A 22,321-nucleotide genomic window follows, 5' to 3' on the forward strand; every position below is an offset into this window, starting at 1 on the left:
ATGTCTATATAGAGTATATATATATGTGCCTAAAAGATGCAACCCATATCATATGACACTGTTAGGCGCTGTTGGATCTTGTATTGTCTTGCCCGTGTCAGCACTCTCTTTTATCATTAAAATATCAATACAATTAGGATTGCGAGGCAGAAAAATGCTGCAGAGAGAGAGTTTTGAAGTAGAAATCTTACTAAAAGTGAAAGTCGACAAGGTTAATCACATTTAGGTTCAAAGCATTAAAATCAGTCAGACACATGTATTTGCCCAACATTTTTTATTGTTCATTTTAATACTTCTAGTCTAGTAGCTATTATCTTACATGAGATGTTAGCAAGGAATAGCCTCAAAGGGACTCAAAGGTACATTTGCCTCATACACAAACATGGATGTGTAGTGAAATGCAATTTGGCATTCAGAAGAATGATTTGAAAAGAATATATTCTGCTTAAAAATTCTAAATGTATTCAGGAGCATTTTTCAATTCAAAATAAAGCGTCCAAAAGGCTTTTCTTGCACCTGTGAGTAGGTGTTAAAGGTAAGGTTGTTTGGTTTGTCTTGGACGTCACATAAACCAAACAAACAAAACAGAGAAAATTAAAGTCAAAAAGGTATACATCTCTTTTAGAGGATGTTTGCAACACACACACACACACACACACACACACACACACACACACACACACACACACACACACACACACACACACACACACACACGCACACACGCACACACACACACACACACACACACACACACACACACACATTGCCTCAGTATGTCGTGGGAAATCAGCTGCAGGCAATCTCTAAATTCTCTACCTTCAAGGTCTCTCCTCCAAACCTCCACACTCCAGCCCGTTCCCACAGCTTTCACAATCAATATGTGCAAAATTATTTCTCGATTAGTATGACCCTGAGAGGGAAAAAAACCCTAATAGTAATTATCGTCTTTGTGTTCAGTACGAGCGGGAGAGGAGGGTTAGTTAGCTTTTCAAAATGAGAGTGAATGAGTGGCAGTGACCCCAAGAGAAAGTCAGTATCGCAGTTTGACTTTTAATATGCTCCTAAGAAGTCGAAGCTAAAGGTACAAAGTAAAAGTGTTCTGTTACCGTTAGATATCACTTGGAGTCATGTAAGTGCTCTGACTCACTCTGCTGTCCTTCACACACAATTCAAAGCTGACCTCAGCTCTCCTGGTTGTCTGTCCACAGTCAGTGGAGGAACACATTACCCACAGTCCTCGGCTCTGCCTCGGGGTCTGGTTGGCACCCTAGTATCAATGAAGTCCAACCTTGGTAACCAAGAAGCAGCCAGGTATTAATAGGACTTATTATCCCATTGAGTGGCAATCCAAGTCTGCCTTTGAGCTTTAGAAACCGCGGAAGATAAAGACAAGTAAAGGAGGCTTCAATCTGGTTTGCAGATGACAAGAATAATTCAAGGTACAACTGTCGAGTTCTCCCCCGCACAGTGATTTTGAAGTGCACTCACCAGGGGAGGACGGATTGTTCTGGAGAAAGTGCCTTTTGTCTTTGTGCGTCATTGTTTAGTAGCGAGTTTCAGAACAAGGTGCATTTGGGAAGTGGGTTGGAAAGCCAGGCTGTGACGGTAGCTTCTTTCAGCTCACTGCACCTCTAAAGACTATCATGTGATTTTGTTTTGATATATTGTCTCAAAGGGTTGATGGAATACGTCACCCCAAAAATTATCTTATGTATAACCAATTACATGATCCGTGTTACCTTGAATTTGTAACAAAAATGCTTGATTGTCAAACATGCATCCACAATGAACAAAGAATCCAAAAGCTGAGAAAATTCTTCAGGGTGCGATTAGCAAGAGCAAAACCATATAAAAAAAACATCCCAAACACATTTCTGACAAAATCATATTATTTAAAACACTTATATAAAAAGTGTTTGCACTGACACATAAGATGTATATGAGGAAGTATTTTAAATAGTTCGATTTCAGTGAAAATGCATGTATTTGGGAAGCTGTGAGCATACTGGATAAATACAACTTGGATTTACTATGAGTAATGTCAGAGTTGGTAATAAATATAATTCAATTCATCTAGAGTCTAGACCTTTCACAATTTTGGGATTCTTCATTCCCTGTGGATGCATGTAGGAGAAAGGAAGTTGTCTTTGTCACAACGGTAATGCAGGGTGGGAAATTGATAAACAAATGGTCATTTTTTTAAGGTGAATTATTAATAGCATCATCTGGTACCAGGTGAAGCCTCAGACTGACCCACAGTCATCTCTCCAGCATGAGAACAGTTTACTTCAGTTTACCTCAGGTAGCACCGAGGTGTCCTGTGCTTGGTAACGGTACCAACAAATAGTTTTGTGTCTGGGTCTGAAAAGATGTCTTTGTGTGTAGGCCAAGATGTGGAGGCGGCAGACTTTATGATGCACCATCAACCACACAAGAAGCAGTGTGGCAGGGACAGAGTGTGAGAAACACATGGGCGGACTAATACAAGGAGCTCTTGAGAAACAGTTGATAAAAGATAGATGAATTCACGAAAAGGGACAGTGCTAATGCTCTAAAGGCGTAATGCAAACAAATGTGATGCTTTCAGTCTCTCAAAGGGGAACGGTGCCAAATTGTACCCATCTTTTGACATGTCTTCTATGGTAAAAACGTACTTATTATGTTAAAAGAAATCAATGTGTCAAGCGTTTTGGGACTCCAGAGGAAGCTTGACGGGAGTGGAGGAACCAGGTTTTCCAAAGGAAGAAGAATGCATGGAATAAAGATAGATTACATAATTTGTCTTTTCCTAACCACTTTAACTTAAAGGTGGGGTAGGTAATTTTGGAGAAACCAGCTCGAGTGCGCTAGAATTTGAAAATACACGACCAGAAAAATCTGCTACTTCCTTACAGAGCCCCTCCTCCAACACACACGAACGCACACATGACCAATGAGGGCACGAGATAAGTTTGTGTACAGATGGAAGGCTGACAGGCAGGTAGGCCATCCGGTTATTTTAGCCGGGCAGGCTATAAATATGATTGGTCGTACTTTTCACAGATGACATTTTTTTATGGATTTGATGGACTTAAGATCTCGAGCCGGTTTCTCAAACTTACCTACCCCACCTTTAACCTCGATTGGAAACATCACAAAGACAGCTAGGTGCTAAAAGATCCGACCGAACTTACACTAGGCTACGCTGCAGATAATTTTCCTTAGAAAAAATCACTTCTGTACAATTAAATTAAGGATTCGTGTTCAAAACATGATAAGGAAAAGGATGTCAATATCTTACAGTGAAACAGCGAAAGAAGATATTAGACAGCAAAATGGTCGGACGGTCCTCTCCTTTTCCCTCATAAGACATGGTCAAGAATATGCAAACAAATATGGTATTAAGGCACTATTTCCTTAGCATTTAGAAAATGTGATCAGCTCCACACTTCTGAGGAATATCATATTGAGGTCAGACTTAATATGAATAGTAGAAGTTCAATGCTCGGTGGAGTGCTGTTTTACTCACCTCACGACCCCTACAGAGAACACAACATGCAATATAGCATATGTTCTGTAACAAATGAAAAAAAGGGACTTAGTAGAGATTCATTTTTGATAAACATCAGAAATGTATTTAATTTGACGTTCCAGCAAGATCACTTGATTCCTTACCTTTGTGTATATGTTTCTTTTGCTTCTCATAGTGCTTCCTGTTTTTATTCACTTAAAATGTAAAACTCAGTGCCTCTGGATATTAGAAAGGCAAGTTCTCTATGTGTTTTTGGAGTAACCTTACCATATATAGCCTGATCAAAACCATTTTTTATACCTCCTGTTTTAAAAAAATTAAAATCTGTTTTCATTTATTTGTTGATTTGTAACTTTTTAGTTGTAATTTGAAGACTTGCTAAATTGTATTTATTGATGGTTATTATTGTTGTTATGTAATGCACTTTGGCTGCCTGTTTTAGGAAAGTTGCTATGTTAATACATACAGTTGAATTGAGTAATTATGATTTAATGTGTGTAATATTAAATCACAAATCCATCCGGAAAGCCTTTACTTCCTTCACCTGCTACCTTCTCTTTCATCCCTCTGCTCACGCATCATATTTGTCCCCCTGCCGTTCTGACACACCAACATTTCCTAATCCCCCCTTTTTATTTCCTCTTCTTTATCTCTTTCCTCCCTCTGCAGCAAACGGTGCGGCCCACCTTCTTTGCCAGGAAGTTTGAGGCCAGCGTGAACCAGGAGATAGTGAACCAATTGGACTCCTACCTGTACGGACCCTTCCCCCAGGGGACGCAGGGCCTGAACTCCTACTGGGAGAACGTTTACGACGAGCCCGATGGTGTGGCTAGCCTCTCGGACACGCAGCTCACGTACTTCCACTCTTTCTCGAGGCTGGGTCTGGCCCGAGCGGCCGCCTCTCTGCAGGGGAACCCAAAGGATCACAGCTGCAGGTTAGTCTCGTAAACACACATATGCAAATACTCCCTCAGATTAGAACATCATGACGCACCTGCAACAACATCCACAGGTGCACTTCAAAAGGCAGCCACACCCATGTTTGCATAAGAAACCACAACATATCAAAACCTTTTGTGTCACATGTCATTGAAAATAGGATAACAATGAATAGCTCCAATAAGCAGCTCGGAACTCACGGTAATGCTATTTATTTTGTAACATGGTCATAGCATTACAAGCTGTCCCTTCAGGCGTGTTTATTATTAGTGGATATGTATGAATTCCAGTGTGGTTGAAGCGAAAGGGGAGAACCACACTATGCTTTCATATTTAATTGCCAAATGGAACATGCATGCTTCTTCAGTGAGGGTTTTTAACAGCATACAGTATGTTCTCAGCAGCATCTGTCGTAGGAGCATGTTAGTTTAGCGCTGCTGTCGTTTTATTTGCAAAGCGATGAAACAAAGTGATTAAAAAACAGTGACAAACTACATATTCTGTTTCAGAACAGAGAGCAGAGGTGTAAACTGCTAATTTATGTGACGGAAAGCTGTGTGTCTCATAAAAAGGCACCTTGCCTTGAAACAAGGGATAAAACAACAAAAATGACACCTACAGTTGCGGCAAACGTTAAGAGGACATCTTTATGTTCATCTTAATGACATCTTTAAACGAAAACATTACTTCTTTTCCTGCATCAGGCAGGAGAACGGGAGATATACGGAACACAGCATGAAGGCACAAAGTCGTTTTAACAATACATGGAGATGCACTGAGGTTGGGTCTGCTGTAAATTCTGTTTATTGTAATGAGGAAGGTTTCAAAACTCTTCAGGTAAACTGACTGATGGCATCTTGGAGTGCAGAATGACAATGTTAAAGAGTAAATCTACTGAAGGAGGAAACGCAGCAGCGATCGCCTCTTATAAACTGAAATGGTTCTCTCCTCGTAAGGAGAGAACCATTTAGAGCACCGCTGCATTGTGGATGTTCTGTAAAGTCCTGCGGCGAAAGCCGAGCAGAGAAAGGAAGCATGTTTCCATCTGTCAAGCCTCAAAGCCATTTATCGGCTACAGCTGTTTCTACTCATACATAAGAGAGAGCAAGAGCAATCCCAGGACAACTTGGTTACATACATGCACGTCTGTATGTGTGTGTCTTTGCATCTTTAACAGAGGGAGGGAAATCTCCGTCATTGCCAGGAAATGGGCCTGTGAGAAAAACAGATGCCCTCAAGGCAAGCAAGCTAACTTCTAACATTTACACGTTAAAGCACTTTGAAAAAACTGAGAGGCCAAAAGTCAAAAGGCAGGAAGTAGAGATAACTAATGTAAATGTCTGTGTATAATGTATAGGTTGTGTATGTGTGTGAGCGTTTAGGAAAGCAACTCAAGAGTGATGCTGTTTGTGTAAATGTGTATGCATATGACTATGAACTGCTTACACACAAACTCCGGTTTTCACTATCCTTAAGGAAATCAGTGATCTAGCCTTAAATGGAGTTGTTCTTAGGTGTAGATAAATGTCTCTGTCAACCCATGAGGGATCCAGTTAACAAATGCATGCAGATGTGTAACTCACACATAAGGTGACACATCTGCATTTGTTATTGCTGTATTCAATTATATATATATATATATATATATATATATATATATATATACACTATACTGCATAATTATCATATCAATTACACAACCAAACAAACAAATCTTGAATAATTGAAATAAATGCAAGCCTCGTTTAACTGAAGCCAAACTATATTAAAGGACGAGAAGGAGCAGTTCTGCGCAAGCGAGAAACTGAGGATGTGCAAGTGTTTAAAGCAATAATGTTTTTAGTGAAAATGCATGTATTTGGGAAAGAGTGAATGACACTGGATACACAAGACTTGGATTATACTGCAGTGTGTACCCGCTTGTGTTGATAGATTTGCTGTCGTAACTGCAACCCCCATTCACTTTATAACATCAATATCTTCTTAAATGTCAGATCCTTTGTTCACGGTTGTGTCATAGGAGATTAAAAACACCTTCACTTTTAGAATTAAACATAATAAAGGGGGAGAAAGTGATACAATTGTCAGTTTTCGGGATAAAGATTTCCTTTTAGCCTTTTGCGTCTTAACTACTCGTGCAAGTCAGGATGAATTCTACGAGGTGTCTGAAAGCTCGCAAAGCAGTTTTACTGTTGTTTTTCACATAATTGAGTCCACGTCTTTTCATTGCAATTTATTTGGGATGCAGCTAATTAAACACAGATGGGAATGCCGGTTCACAATAAAAACAATGATTTAGGTGGTATGTGCCCACCTTTCTGAAATATCTAAAAGCCCAGCAGGATTATATAATGTTTTTTTTCCCAATGTTAATCCGCAACCATCAGGATTCTTTTCAAAGACTAAAACAAATCTTTTCAACCTGAAGTTTTACCTCTTCTCAATTTGAGTAATGCATTTATATTGTGACTCTGTTTTACAAAATAAGCAAGGACATCTGGATAAGGCAGCAGACTTTTAACTTGAGATATAGGTCAAAATAAGACTTTGCGATTGTTGTAAATAATGTCAGACACAATAACGTATTTTTTAAATGCTATTTGACTTGAATGTAATGATAATAAACTAGGCTAAAATGGGGTTAACCCAATATATCATACCCATGTAATATCTAACGTACATTTGACCTGTATGTCAAAAGTGAACACACAGTGTCAAAACCACCAGTCCTGCACGGTGTATGCTGTGTTCCTGAATTAATTAAAACATTTTATTAATAAATCACTTAAGGCCATGAATAAAACCCCATTAATCTGAATTATTTGAGAGCTAGATAAGTGTATTATACTAGATTAGGATGTTTATGAATATCATGAAATCGCAAATAGAAAATGTGAGCTTCACAGATCAAGTTGGACAAAAAGGAGAAATAAAATTAAAAATAGCCTCTCAGGATTTTCTTTTAATGGAACCAAACTCTGGTTTATTGGCATTATAAGAATTAAACGCACCATGTATGTGTGGAATGACCAAACAAGTCACCTGTGGCCTTACTTGTGTTTTATTGATATGGAATGTTTACTTCTCAGGTAAGATTATTAAAACCAGTCAAGGTTTTAACTGCAGATAATTCCTCCCTCTCAACATAAGTCTCATTAGAATCCTGGTTTCAAGTAAGGCCTCATTCGGTATGCCTTGAATATTTGACATGCATGTACAATTTAGATGTGCAACCAACAGACGGCTGGGTCAGCTTCACTATAAAAGGAAAAGGCCAGAGTGAGGGATTTGGCCCTTTTAGCAACCCGCTGTGACTCCAATGGAGAGATGTGGAGTGAAAGCCTGAATGGAGCTTCTGTGCACGCTACGCCCAGACCCCTCCTCACCGCCTCTCTCACTGGCAGCCACATCTCTTTTGGGAAAGACGGGGCAGGGGGAACGAGAGCCGAGGACAAAAGGCAGGATGAAAGAGGGGGAAGAGTGGAGAGGAGCAGAAGAGAGAAAGGCAGATGGAAAAATATAAAAGAAGAGGAAAAAGGGGGGAAAGACAGAGGGTAAGGGAGCAGGATAGCTCTGCTATCCCTGTGGGTGTAAATATTTGCTGTTCTGCTTGTCAGGGTAGCATTTACCGGGACGGGTTGACTCCTGGTCCTTTAGTAGAATACTGATGAGGGGTGTTGGGGAGCCGGGAGGGGCGGAGTGTGTGTGTGTGTGTGTGTGTGTGTGTGTGTGTGTGTGTGTGTGTGTGTGTGTGTGTGTGTGTGTGTGTGTGTGTGTGTGTGTGTGTGTGTGTGTATGTGTGTGTGTGTGTGTGTGTGTGTGTGTGTGTGTGTGTGTGTGTGTGTGTGTGTGTGTTGTGTATGTGTATGTGTGTGTGTGTGTGTGTGTGTGTGTGTGTGTGTGTGTGTGTGTGTGTGTGTGTGTGTGTGTGTGAGAGAATAAAGACAAGTTCAAGGAAGCAGAAGAGACGAAGGATGAGTGAAAGGAATCAGGACATGTGCAAAGAGCAGCTGCCGATTGTTCCCCATCCATGCCCACCCTGGCCTCTTTTTTTCTGTGTTTTCCAGAAGTCGCTCTTCTAGCTGCCCTGAGGGCCACGTACGGAGAAACACACGAACAAACAACTGACTAATCACAGGGGCGAGACCTTCATACGGCTTCAGCTGACTGAATTGACCCAGTTCAACTTTTGTTTCCGCAGACTCATAATGCGTTTAGTTGGATTGTCTGTCTGTGTGTGTGTTCAGAACTCTGACTAATCTGAATTTGCTGCCACATGTCTTCTGTAACCATCATTTCCACTTTAAAAGCAGAGCACATGTTGGAGCACACACCGCACAGTAAAGCAATCATTATCATGGAAGAAGGTTGTCATTTACTTACTTAGAGGTACTTTTGCTTCAATAAATGTTTCACTAGTCCATTACTTACATTTAATTTACTACAATAGCCCTGTGCAAGCATTAAAATTGTTTTTGAAAAAGCCCTGGTTATCTAAGTGTTGGCAAGGCAATGCTTAATGGGGATTATCAGCACAGTGGACACATGTCTTTGACCAATTGGTTTTCTTTTAAAGGTCATTGAATTAATGTCACACAATCACAGACCGCATTGACTCCCCCACTAATCTTCAATGCGAGCATGCATTAGCATGTCCAAGGCTGGTTCCTTCCAGACAGTATCCACATGAATCTTGATATTCTGTCCCTCACACCATTGGCTCTGGAAAGCGGCACAGCTGGTAGGTCAGCAGGTATCCGGTTTACTAATGGGAGCTCTCTATCTCGTTGTTCTGCCAGGTACTTCCCCATGGGTCATCCGGTGTCAGTGCATCTCTACTTCCAGGCAGACCAGTTCCAGGGCTACCTGGTGAAGCACCACGCCACCAACTTGGCAACGAGCAAACTGGAGACCATGGAGACCTGGGTGGCTCCCAAGAAGAACTTTAGGCTAACCACGCCTGCCAGCAGCACATTCAGCAGGTTGCAGCTTGCAGAGGTGAGTCTTTATATTCTCCAGTGTGGCATAGCATTTGTTTTTAATTTACATTGAAGTCATTTGTTTGGCCTGAGTCACGAAGCAATCAGTCGGCAATCATAAAACAGTAAGCACCACATAGGAAAAACACATCTCTGCAGCGTGTAATTAGAGGTGAGACGTACAGCTCATTGCCAGGGTGGCCTTATATTCATTGCTATGGCGACCTTGCAGAGGCTCACACTGTAGCAGTGCATCCCCACACAATTAAACTGTTGCCTGTAATGGCCTTGTAAAATGTAAATTGATTGAATTCAACCAAGTTTATAGGGATGAGCGATCCATGTGCTGCTTATTTGTTGTTTCCTAATAGAACGTCTTCTCACCTTCACACTGCAATGCTTCCCTTGATTGTCTTGTTATGTTAATCTGTGCTCCTGTTTACTACAATGCCTGCTTGGGATACAGCAGCTCTGCTGTGATGAGACGGACACAGAGTGCCTTTTTAAAAAGGGACCAAATTAACTGAATCAAACTGAATCAAATTGAGTGAATGTAAATTGACCTTCTTCTCCAGTTAATCAGAAGCAGCTTTATGGGTAGATTCACTTCGCTCAACTAGATACTGAAGACAATCTCCCTGGTTTTATTGCTGGATGGAGAAATGTATAGAGTTTATCAGAACCATTAGAACAAAATATTCTTTAGGGCGACCGTTCATGTCGGGGCATTGACAGGAAGAAATAGTGTGATTTAAAACACGAATATACCAGAAACTAATATCATCTTGAAGCAAAGAACATACATTTTCAATGTTTAAGAATGCTTTTTCCTTGATACAAAGCAAGTGGCTATAGCTCCTTGTATCACTACAGGTAAAGAGCAGAATTCCTTGACCACGCCGACCAATAACAACACTCTTTGAAAAATACACCTAGTATCCTGACTTTACCAGTGAGGAGAAACTCAAGGTGGGCAGTGACGACCATCTTATTGTTGGCCCCCAGTAACTCCAATCTATTTAAAGAATGGTTACCGTTGGTTGAGTTGTGGCGGGCAGGGTTCTCATCTACGGCTAGCAAACTAAGGCAGCACCCAACTGTCACTCAAAGAGCCAGAATCACTCATACATTTAAAGCTTAAATTGATTACTTGTGTAAAGATTCAGCCCACTCAAAGTTAAATGGGGAAATTAGCTACAGGGACCAACAACATTTGTTGTACCAGGCTGTAAACATGTTTATTTTTGCATGGAGGTCTTTGGGGATTGAATGCCATTTGGACCTGGCCCAAAGTGGACATTTAATGACCTGCAGTTTTTGGCTCTTGCACATAGGCTTCGCTGCTCAGCCCCAGAGCTTGGCGCATCCAAGCATGTAGTAAACGGTTGTTATTTGTCTTACTGAATCCAGGTGATGTAAGGGGCATAGGTTTATATTGGGGTTTCATTCCAACTTTTAAGGAACTTTTAGAAACCTTCAGACCTATTTTTTGGCAGAAATGTCTGACTGTTTGGTGTTGCAAGTGAACCGCACTCGAAAACCAGACACACTTACACCTGATTTGACCTCTTCCAGCACTTTCAAATTGACCTCATGAAGGTCCCTCTCACTAAGCCCTGTATGTGTCTAGACTATACAAATCGTGAGTGACAGTGAAGTGATGTTGGCTGTGGCTTTTATCTGGTTGCTCAGCCTGAGAAAAGCTTTCATTGTCTGGCACTGTGCGATGGCTGTCAGTCAGTCAGTTTGTCCATGTGTCATTCAAAAACACGGAGAGTACGGCATAGCAGCAGCAACTCGCTTTTTTATTTACTAAGCAGAAACAAGCTATTATACGAACACCAGTGTTTCCCCTACCATTGTCTTGGCGGGGCACTGCGCCCTGCCAACGGAGCCCCGCGCCCTGCCTGAAATTCAAGGTGTTTTTTTTCTTTTTTTTTAATTTTTTTTGTATTATTTAAAATAAATATATATATATATATATAGCACCAAATTGCAACTGAAGTAATCTATCTACGGTCGCTTTTCACATTGAACATGTGCTCTTTTATTAAATAAACTAAACGCCTATGTTATTTATCCAATGTGCATGTTTCAGTGTCCACAGCCTTGCGTATTCACATTCTCCCTCCGCTCCCCCCCCCCACACACACACACACACACACGCGAATGCACACACTCACAATCAGAGACAAGAGCAGAGGAAAGGAGGAGAACAACAGCTCTGCTGTCTGCCCGTTTGTGTGTCCCCCCAGTTTCAAATTTGTTTATTATAATTTTTTAACCGCAAGCCGCATAGCCGTGGGAACATGTTTCAAATGGGGGGTGCTGTGGGGATGACACCAGGGCCGGTTTTGACCAATTTGCTGCCCTAGGCAAGATTTTAGCTGGCAATGAAAAACCTCTACAAAAGACCACTACACTACAAACAGAGAAATGATTGATATGGTGGACAGCTTATAAAAAGGCTTCAAATGTATTTAGTATTCCATGAACATGTTTTATTTGGGCGGTGGACTTTACATTAAGGTGACCAGATTTTCAAAATCAAAACCGGGGACAATTTGAGTTTTGCGGTCAATATATCATTAACATATCCGATTTTCTTCACTGTTGAAGAAAAAAGGGGGACAATTCTGGTTCAATGTAATTCGAACATTGTAACTGTTGGATACAAACAGAAGGACGATAGCTCATATATGAGACTTCAAAGGTCTTTTATTTTGAAACTCTACATCAGATTGTCCTGATTCTCTCTGAGTGATTAGATGGGGTGTCCTGCTATCACTCTGGAGTGAAATAAGTCTTTGATACTGGATAGTTTTAGTTTAATTCTTATCTAAAAACAGAGGGATGATAGCTCATATGAGACTTCAAAGGTCTTTTATTTTGAAACTCTACATCAGATTGTCCTGATTTTCTCTGAGTGACTAGATGGGGTCTCTTGTTATCACCCTGAAGTGAAATAAGTATTTGATTGACATCGAATGACTCTTTGATTATGGACGGTTTCCATTAAATAATAATCAAAATATAGATGGACAATAGATCTAATTTGAGATTTTAAACAGCATACATTTTAAATGTTGCTTCAGAAAGTAATGTTATTTTAGGAGTGTTGTGAGATGGTGTCAACATCAATTGAAATTAGTCACCCAGTGGAAATGTCAGATATGTCTTCATAACTGTATCCTTACATTTTACATTCACTCAGTTATAATGTGGTAGTTATACGTAGTTTATTTTAAATTATTATTGATCACATTATATAGTACATATTTCTTAATTTAAGCTCCAGTATATGAATATGTTTGGTGTGTTTTTTAGGTATATTTGTTATTGACCGAGTAAATACTTTTATTTTGAAGGCAGTTTTTACAGGCCTCTACCTATCTATTCGCGCACCGCAATACAACGTGCGGGCTGGCTTGACTGTGTTTTCCGAAGTGGGGTCTGGCTTGACCACAGTCTGTTTACCCAGTGTTTCCTGACATGAAACGTTTTATTTCTCGTTGCTATGTGTTTTTAACGTATATATTAAAAAACGGGGACATTTCCGGGGACAGTTTCAACCGGGGACAGGCCCATACAAACGGGGACTGTCCCCGGAAAACGGGGACGTCTGAACACCCTACTTTACATCCTCTTGGGGTGTCCGGGGGTGCCCCCCGGGGGAGATTTGTTTTAACATTTTAAGTAAAATGCTTCAATCTGGTGCACTTTGAGCGCCCAATTACTAGAGACTGATCTAGGGGGTACAACTCTAAAACACCCATATGAAAAAGATAGGTTTACATTTTAATAATCAAATAAGTATGTGAACATAACCGATAACCTACCATAGCCAATAACAAATAAATGTAGGCTAACTTGTTTTGTTTTGTGGTTCATTTATATGTTATTTTACAACTTAACATTTATTTATTTATGCATATTTTTAAATCTCTCCGGTTTTAAACAATATGTTTGGTTTACTGTCCTATAGTATACATTGGAATGATTTCAAACCTGTTTTTATTTATCCTAATAATTATAAAGGAGTGCCTTGGAAATATTTGTTTACATAAATTGTGATCAAAACGTTTGAGACCCACTGAGATAACTTAGACTAAAGTGAACTATCTAAACACTCAGAGTCCTTTACCTCACTGAGCCTCTCAGTCTGACAGGAGAGCTCTCCCTCCACATTATTGTAGAAACAGCTTCTTATATCCGTTAGCGCAGCAGAAGCTAACAACATTCCCGCCGGTACCGGTGCACCCCCTCTCTCTATCTATCTCTCTCTCTCTCTCTCTCTCTCTCTCTCTCACGCTGGCTGTGAGCTGCGGGCGCCTGATAAGCCAACATCCCCTACTTTCATCACTTACAGCGCCCATCGTACAGGGCAAATGGAAAATGTAACCGGGGTGAAAAGGGTGATATCTTTACTTAATTATGAATGTTGTTACATCAAAACTGAAAATTCATTTTTTTTGTATTATATTTGTATTTAATCTTGTGGAAGTGCAGATCCCCTGTCCTCCACCAGGGGGTGCTGCAGCACCCCTACTTCCCACGGCCCTGGCAAGCCGTTATCGTCACGGGAGAAGGACACACACAGCCTGCCCAGGTGGACGCGCGCGAACGCGACAACGAACGTAGCGTGCGCATTCTAAAAATAGCTCACAGATGGTGAGCAGGTACCGCGGTTTTGAACTACAGTATTGAATTTGACAGAAAACAACAATCAAACGCCAGCAGAAGAATAGTCTAATGAGTTGGGTGAAAAAAAAGACAGGAGATGTGAGTTGGTTTATTCAGTAAATTAGCTCAGGATAATTGGATGTTCTGTCACTTGTTGATGTGAGGCTAATGCAGGATTTGCTAGCTTGATGCTACCGGCATTTAGCGGCAGTGACTCAACAAATTGCCACTTAAAATGTATCGTCAGCAATGTATGACAAGCAGACTGCTTGTTTAATGTTAGACTCACACCAATAGCTCAATATGATCATAACACGATTGCTTTCATATCAGAGATCAGATGAGGTGGAGCTGCCTCCAGCAATAGAGGATGAGGCAGAGAGAAGCAGCAGCAGCAGCAGCAGCACAGGGTTGCAGCAGGTACGTTATATGCTGTAGTCAGGTGATTTAAATGTATCAATGAAAGGAAGAAGTGTAGGCTACATGATAAGAAGGGAATACAGTTTGAATAAAAGTAATAAAGTACAGTGAAACACTACTTTATTACTTTTTAATGTACTTTGTTACTGTACGATATCAATAACAATAATCCACAGCTCCTCTCTCTGCTCAAGAGAATGACAAAAATCTGGGTGCCCCGACATTTTTTCGGGGTACCCGAGCAGCACCCTGCCAAGGCAGTAAACCTAGGGGAAACACTGAACACTATGTGCTGGAGTTTGCGAGATAGACCATATGGTTGGCTTAACAATGCGATGCCTGTCCTCCTGTAGATAGAAAGTAAGACAGATATGGCTTTCCTTTCACTCCTCTGCTGCCGCCTCCCAGCTGCCTTTATGTGCCTTTTTACAGCATGATTTACTGTTGGACCACTTACAGCCCCCACAGTTAAAATTAGTATTTCACCTTAAGTCAGCCCTGACATTGAGAGGTATATTATTCTTAGTTTGACAAATCTTTTACAGTGACTGACTTTGACTGATGGTTTACAGCTGTTATACCAGAAGGCTTATTCTAGTGGACGTCATCAGAGTAGTTGACTCTTTGACGATTTGACCCTGTTTGGCCTGGCAATATAACAGTCATATTGTCAAGAAAAAAGTGCTTGGAAAAATCCATTCTGGCTATATGGGGCTGCTGAATGTCTGTGCATTTAATGGCTTGGTTTATCATAAATCATTAAAGCCTATTTTAGGAAAAATGTCATCCCATTAATAATACTGTTAATAAAAGAGGGAGTGACACGTGATGATGAAATTAAACAAAATACAAACACCTACAGCCTCCAAAATTATGAATTTGTAGGATTAAGCTTCAAACCTGTTATATTATGTGCTTCAAAGATGTCTTTCATTTAAGAGTGGTCATTAAAGAGGAAGTGTGATTTTCTTTTTTACTGATGTTAGTATTGCTGAGTGTGGTATATAATTTGCACTCCTGGTCAAAGCTTTATTTTAGAATGGTATTTTGACATATTTTCCCCCTTACAATAAATATTGCACATCCTGCGATTTGGGTATTGCGCTAGTCCATTTTGAAATATGCAATAAAATCCTAATTGTTCTGAATTATCGGAGATCAAGTTTTATTTCAACACGATATATTTCAAGCTGAGCCTTTGTCCTCCATTTTCTTTTTAGATAATGTAAACACATTAAACCTAGCTCCCAGATGTCTTCTTCTAAGCATTTACTAGAGGTTGGCATAGGCAGTATTCAGTAAAAGTAGTATATTGACTTTTTTTATAAGCTTAGTTTTAATGCTAAGCTAAGCTAACCATCTGCTCTTTTGTAGGTTTATTGCTTCTGTTTTGAGGCATTCTCCACCCTTCCTTCCTCCATCCATCGCTCCACGGTGCATCTTTATTAGCGAGCGCTGTCTTACAGTCCCTTACTCTCGTAAACGTGGCCCCGGGGAGTCCTCCGGTCTGCTGCTGAGCACCTGTGTTTGATTACCCTGACACAAAGTGCCACGAATCAGCCTCTGAACGGGGCCTCGAGGGGCTTTGATGCCCTTTCGTTCTAAGGAGGGCCAGATGTACTACTGGGACTGTCCTTGCTGCTGCCTGATTAAATTGACCCATCTCATTTAATGGAGGTGTTGGCGCCGGCTAGCTGGCGACGTCGTGAAAAGGTATTCAGGGTCAGAAGGAATAAGATGGAACAGGTGGATTATGAGATGGGAGCCTTTTATGTTTTCCATTAAATCAGTTAGAGATTTAGCAGAGAATAAAATGGGTAATCAATATCAAGGAAGAAGCTTATATGGAGAAAAGTACAATTATATATGTGTAATGTTCACCTTTAGTGGTTAGGTCAACAGCAGAGGACAAAGGAGGGTTAAATCTGCTGAAATTCATTAATTACTGGTGATGAGTGGAAAATCTGAGTAATTTGTTGAAGTGAGTAAACAGTGTGAGTAAACAGGCCGGCAGCGGGATGGGAAAACGTGAAGTAGAGGTCACAATGAGGTTGCCAGATCAGCATGACCTCCACAAAAGCATTTTCTCCCAAGTACAGTTATCAGCAAAAAAAGGTCATAAGCCTCCATCTTGGTGAGCAGTCATAAGGCTTGATTGGGTATTGGTCTTAAGCCAAAAGCTTATGGTGTAGGAGCAGACAAGGGACAGGTTGAGGGTGGAGTTCATCGCTAGCTGGAGGCTGAAATGGACCATTAGTTAATCCCTGTTTGACCCACCGTCAGACTGGAGGAATGGATTTCTCTCTACTGGTTCCTTTGCGTATTACCTGCAGATATATGTTGAATTTAACCCAGTCATTGATGCCTTAGTCACAGAAAGGAATCACTGAAATATTGAAAACCAATTTACTCTAAACTTTAAGCTGCACTAATACATATCCAAGGAAGACCTTTCCAAAAAGATAAGAAAATAAAGTGCAGAAAGTGAAAAAATACTTCCTCCTTAAAAAAGAGGAACTGCTCTGCCACCAATTTTTGCATAATTGACTATGCACTTTGTCGACGCTTGTTGGCAAATCAACTCTAGGCAAGAAGCAAAAGCAGGTCTCGTGGGTCCCCTCCTACCCACAGCCTTTGCATATTGTCAGAATCTCCCTCTCATGACTCTGACTTTAGTCGGCCTTCTGCCTCCTCTCTCCCAGTGGATTACAGTGAGATTCCTCCGTCAATACTATCTTCATTTCTTTCTCGGGCTCCGAACAAGAGCGCTGCCAATCAATTGGTGGATGTAGCGTGTGCCAGGCTTGAATAAAGTAGTGAGCTGCAGAGGACAGCAAACCTGAGCAGTAATTTAAAGAGAAAAGATCCAAGGTCCATGGGGCAGAAATGGCCAGAGGTCAGTCCAATAATTGAGATGAAAGCGAGATGTCTTTTCACGGATGACCAAGACAGACCCACGCAGTCTAATTTATGCGTTCAGTGTCTATTTATACTGGACATCGCAATCTCAATTCTCGAAGGATGCAGTACAGAGTCAGTTCCAGTCAGCCATTGATCGTCCAGAAGGGTGAGGGGTGTTAATCAGCTACCATTGTAAAGGATGAGCGCTTCCTAAAGACGCCATCCTTCTCACGTTTCTGCCAACACCCTCAGACATCGTTCACTGTCTCTGTGTGTGTGTGTGTGTGTGTGTGTGTGTGTGTGTGTGTGTGTGTGTGTGTGTGTGTGTGTGTGTGTGTGTGTGTGTGTGCGCGTGCCTGCCTGCCTGCCTGCCTGCCTGCCTGCCTGCCTGCCTGCCTGCCTGCCTGCCTGCCTGCCTGCCTGCCTGCGTGCGTGCGTGCGTGCGTGCGTGCGTGCGTGCGTGCGTGCGTGCGTGCGTGTGTGCGTGCGTGTGGCCTCCCTCTCTATCACCCCATCTCCCCCATCAATCTCGATCACTCCACGTGTCTCATTGTGCATACAGCACCGTTTTGCAATCTCTGCAATCCAACACACGCAGGTCTTCAGTTACAGCTTTTACCGAAATGGAGACATTAAAGGCAATTAGCCATACTCATGTATTCACGCTGTTCTCGTCATTTGTTTCCCCTTCCTTTTACAGTCTTTTTTTTTTAGTCCTTCAATGTCCTTTATCGTCAAATCATAAGTTCAAAAATACATGACCTATAGATCTAAGTTAAATGAAACAAACATGTGTCTGCTAAATGTTCATTATGTAAGTTTACAGGACATAATAATCTTAAATTGGCTCCTCGTTCCTCTGGCAGTCCTCCAGTGTGCTGCATGCTGGCAGCTAATTCTATATTCTGCAGCCAGAGGCAATGCATGTCTCATATATTCACATGAGATATATTTGACTTTGGTATTATCTGTTACGTTTTTATATTCCGTTTATTTACCGCAAAATTGTCGCAGAGAAGGCAGCATTCTCTATCTTTGTTGCAGCACTTAGACCTTTCTTACGGGAGTTTGCTCCGAGCATCCCTTTTTCTTTGGTCAAAACGCTGTCTTCATATAATGTCAGTGTTTTTTTCCCACTGATGTCAGATTGTAATCGTCTCCTCTGCAGTTTATGTTGAGGACAAATACTGCTCACGCTGGATCCCGCTGCTTATTGCCCTTCTTCTTTCTTTCGATCTCTGAGATGTGTTCTGAGAGCAAACCACGGATGCATTTTATCTCCTCCCCCCCCAAGGGGATGTGGTCGGGGTCTAGTCATGTGCGGTCCTCGGGCTGCCTCTCATTTTCCCTGTAAAATATATACTCGGGAATACAGCTCAATCAGACAAATAGACTCAAAATGTGCAGGAAGAAACAATCTCTGCTGTCAGCCTCTGCTCATTATGACGTTACATAACAGCTGTGGAGGGCTGGGCTGCAGTATGTGTCTGTTTGATAGAAAATGCATGCTGGAGATGAATCCCCTCGATAATTCAGTGCAGATATTGGTTATCTTAAAGGTCCCCTATTATACTGTTTTTCATCAAGATATTATAGGTCTCTATATATACAAAACATGTCTCTGAAGTTTTAGGCTCGAAATACCTAACAGATCGTGCATTGCAGCATCCCATAACCCCCTTTCTTTCAGCCGTGAAAAAGTGCTGATTCTCTGTCTGTTACTTTGAAAATAATGAGCCAGAACCCTCTGAGAGATATTTGACTAAAAACAACACAATTCAGGTGATAAGGTGGGGGGGGGTTACCTTGGTTGGTGATTGGCTAATGGTTACACAAGCCAAACAATCGTTATGACATCATAAAGTGTCCAAAATCTGATCAGCTCCTTTTCAGACATGTTTTTATATAAATGGATCAGGACAAAAAGTGAGCTAATCTTTTTTCCTGAAACTTTCAGAATCTCTTTACACAGAGGGGACACATGTTTAAGTATAAAAGACATGGAAACGTGGATTTTGCATAATAGGGGACCTTTATTAATCAAATGATGATGCATGCCCAGAGTATGTATTTATATCTCGCTCTCGACTTACCTCATTCTGTCACTCTTATTTATCTTTTTCAGATTGGCACTGAGTGGGATGCGAAAGAGCGCATGTTCAGAAACTTCGGCGGCCTGATGGGCCCCATGGACGAGACGGTGGGCATGCAGAAGTGGAGCAAGGGGCCCAACGTCACGGTCACGGTCGTGTGGATCGACCCCACCAACGTCATCGCGGCCACCTATGACATCCTGATCGACGCGGGGGCAGAGTTCACTCACTACCGCCCGCCGCTCAACCTGCCACTGCGGCCCGGCGTGTGGAGCGTCCGCATCCTGCACCACTGGAGCCCCGTGGCCGAGATGCGCTTCCTCATCGCCCCGCTGACCTACAGCAAGCACCAGCCCATACGACAAGGTAAGATTCATTCAGTTCATTCCTTCTTCTGTGCAGAGATGGCAAAAGTACGCACATCCTTTACTCACGTAGACGTACAGATACTCGTGTTTAAAAATACTCTGGTAAAAGTAGAAGTAGTGACTACAATTCTTTATTCAAGTAACAATAAAGAAGTATGGGCTTTGAAATGTACTTAAGTAAAAAAGTACCCATAGCTACCAGCTGTTTTAAAGAGTACCTGACCTCCCTTTATAATAATAGAACAATAATGGAATTGTTAGCTAACGAATGTTTTGATGCTGAACAACGGCAAAATGATACGATTTCAATGGTCGCTCTTGTTTAGAGAAACCAGGAAATGATGGATACACGGATCGTGTTCAAATCAACATGCACGCAATGACTCTAAATAATAATGATCACGCCACTAAACACACATTCAAACTAAATCAACAAAACTGTTTTGAAAATGTAAGAAGTAAAATCACAATGTGAAACATACTAGGATCATAATATGATTTAAGATACTTAGAAATAAAGTAAAATGAGCTCAAATGGGAAGGCACAGGTAATAATAATAATCAAATAATGTTAAATATGAACTCACTATGAAAGAGGCTGTTATGGAGAATATGTACTGTTACTTTTGCAGCATTTTGGCAATTACAGTTGCTTACTTTTAGGTACAATTTCAAATAAAGGACTTTTTCTTGTAATGGATCATTTGTATAGAGCAGTATTGTTACTTACACATTTTTCCCCTTCCCCCTCTTGCATTTTGAACACGTCACATAATGAGACTTAGTGTTCAAACCAAACATTGTGAGCGTTTTTGTTGTCACGTTTTTAGAGTAGAAGCAACTGCTGCTTGTAGTTGTGATAAACCCATGTAACGCTTATTTTTGCTTTGAAACACAAAAATCACCTGCTTTATCTAGATCAATAGTTCAAATACTGGATGTTAAACATGAGAAAAACAGTTTTTAGTATCTTCTTCAATTGACACTCACATAGTTTGCAACGATAAGCGCTCTTAAGTGTCTGTAGACAAACACACACACACTCACGCGCAGCCTTATATTTGCTTTGATGCCCTTTCTAATCAAGCCTCTGGGCCTCTGCAGACTCCGGTTGTTTGTCATCAAGTCACCTTTAATAACCCGGCTGCTGCTCATACACACTTAACAAGAGTGTTAAACAACAGCGCATTTAGCCGTCCAAAAACAATGAAACAATGAAATCAATCAGGCAGCGTGGATAAGGGACATCGCATTGTTTAACTCCGTAAGCAGCCACTTTGATCTGAAATCACTTGAGAGTAGAGACGCTGGTTTGGCTTAATCGGGCCTTTCTCCGTCTAATAATCTTACTGAGCCGTTTTAATGATGGAGACAAACAACAAGTAAAGTAACAGCTTTGTCTTCAACCTGTGTCTCAGTGGGCTTTTGTGGAAAAGTGTGAGTTAAATATTCATCTCTGGGTTTACGGCTGTTTAGGTTCAATCTTCTCTTGCTTCCTATTGACGTATGTGGAGACACATTTACCCTAATGCTAATTTAACGGTTTCGCTCCAAAGTTTGTTATCTTATATAGTGTTGTACCTCAGTTATCAGATGAGTAGCATCAGATAAAGTCCATTTATCTGGTAGGTTGTACTTTTTTGGTTTGTTGATGTAAATATTAGAAACACTGTTACCGGCTAGATTTATAATTTATTCATGCTTCTTGGGTAATTTGAAGCTGCCATGGCTCTTTTCTGTAACAAATGCAAATGTCCCCTCTGTGGGACGAATAAAGGGATTCTGATTCTGATCAAAAGGACTCATTATGTCTTGTTTCCGAATGAGAAATTATTATACTGTATATGTAGTTGGATTAGTGATGCATTTATGTGTAGCAGCACCTTATTAATGTCATTTCAAGTACTGTTCAGTAGTTCTTATATCACAATGCATCATATTTAATGAGGTGGTCATATGACCCATTTTTTATAAGAATAAGAGATCTAGTCATTCGTGATTAAACTGTTTAACTGATAGTGTTTTACATTTTTTTATCGATCATAGCATTGCTACTGTGTTTGCAAACGTAAAGCATATGTATGTATATTATGTAACTTTGAATTTAAATGAACAGCTGTTTTAAGCAGCAAAATCTAACTGTATTCCATTCAGTATACTAATGAACATTCCATTTGGTATGACCAGTAGCTTGTGGTGGCTAACGTTGGCATATGTTAAATAGATAGTTCTGTATAACGGAAAATATTATGTCAGTTTTATGTCCATAAGTGCTCCCATTATGCTATGATTTAGAATTCATTATTAACACCGTAAAGACCTTATTGTCTTACAATACCAGTACATAATAAGAAATACCTGACATTAAGTAGGATTAAATCATTAACATATATTTGTACAGGAAAATATTTCCTAACTTTTAGC

At 40.8% G+C, this 22,321-nt stretch overlaps 1 protein-coding gene across 2 annotated transcripts in view; it reads left to right on the forward strand.

Annotated features, from left to right (window-relative positions):
• xylt1 (xylosyltransferase I) overlaps positions 1-22,321 on the forward strand; it is a 97,914-nt gene that overhangs the window by 71,914 nt on the left and 3,679 nt on the right. Inside the window, exons 8-11 of one of the 2 annotated variants that reach the window (XM_079682775.1) lie at positions 4,184-4,449; positions 9,253-9,451; positions 14,449-14,535; positions 19,562-19,895. In XM_079682775.1, coding sequence (XP_079538901.1) covers positions 4,184-4,449; positions 9,253-9,451; positions 14,449-14,535; positions 19,562-19,895 — 886 coding nt within the window. The remainder of the gene's footprint in view (positions 1-4,183; positions 4,450-9,252; positions 9,452-14,448; positions 14,536-19,561; positions 19,896-22,321) is intronic. The other variant, XM_079682776.1, reaches the window with a different exon arrangement.

Source organism: Notothenia rossii, assembly GCF_949606895.1.
Source record: "Notothenia rossii genome assembly, chromosome: 1".
NCBI classification, from domain to species: Eukaryota; Metazoa; Chordata; class Actinopteri; order Perciformes; family Nototheniidae; genus Notothenia; species Notothenia rossii.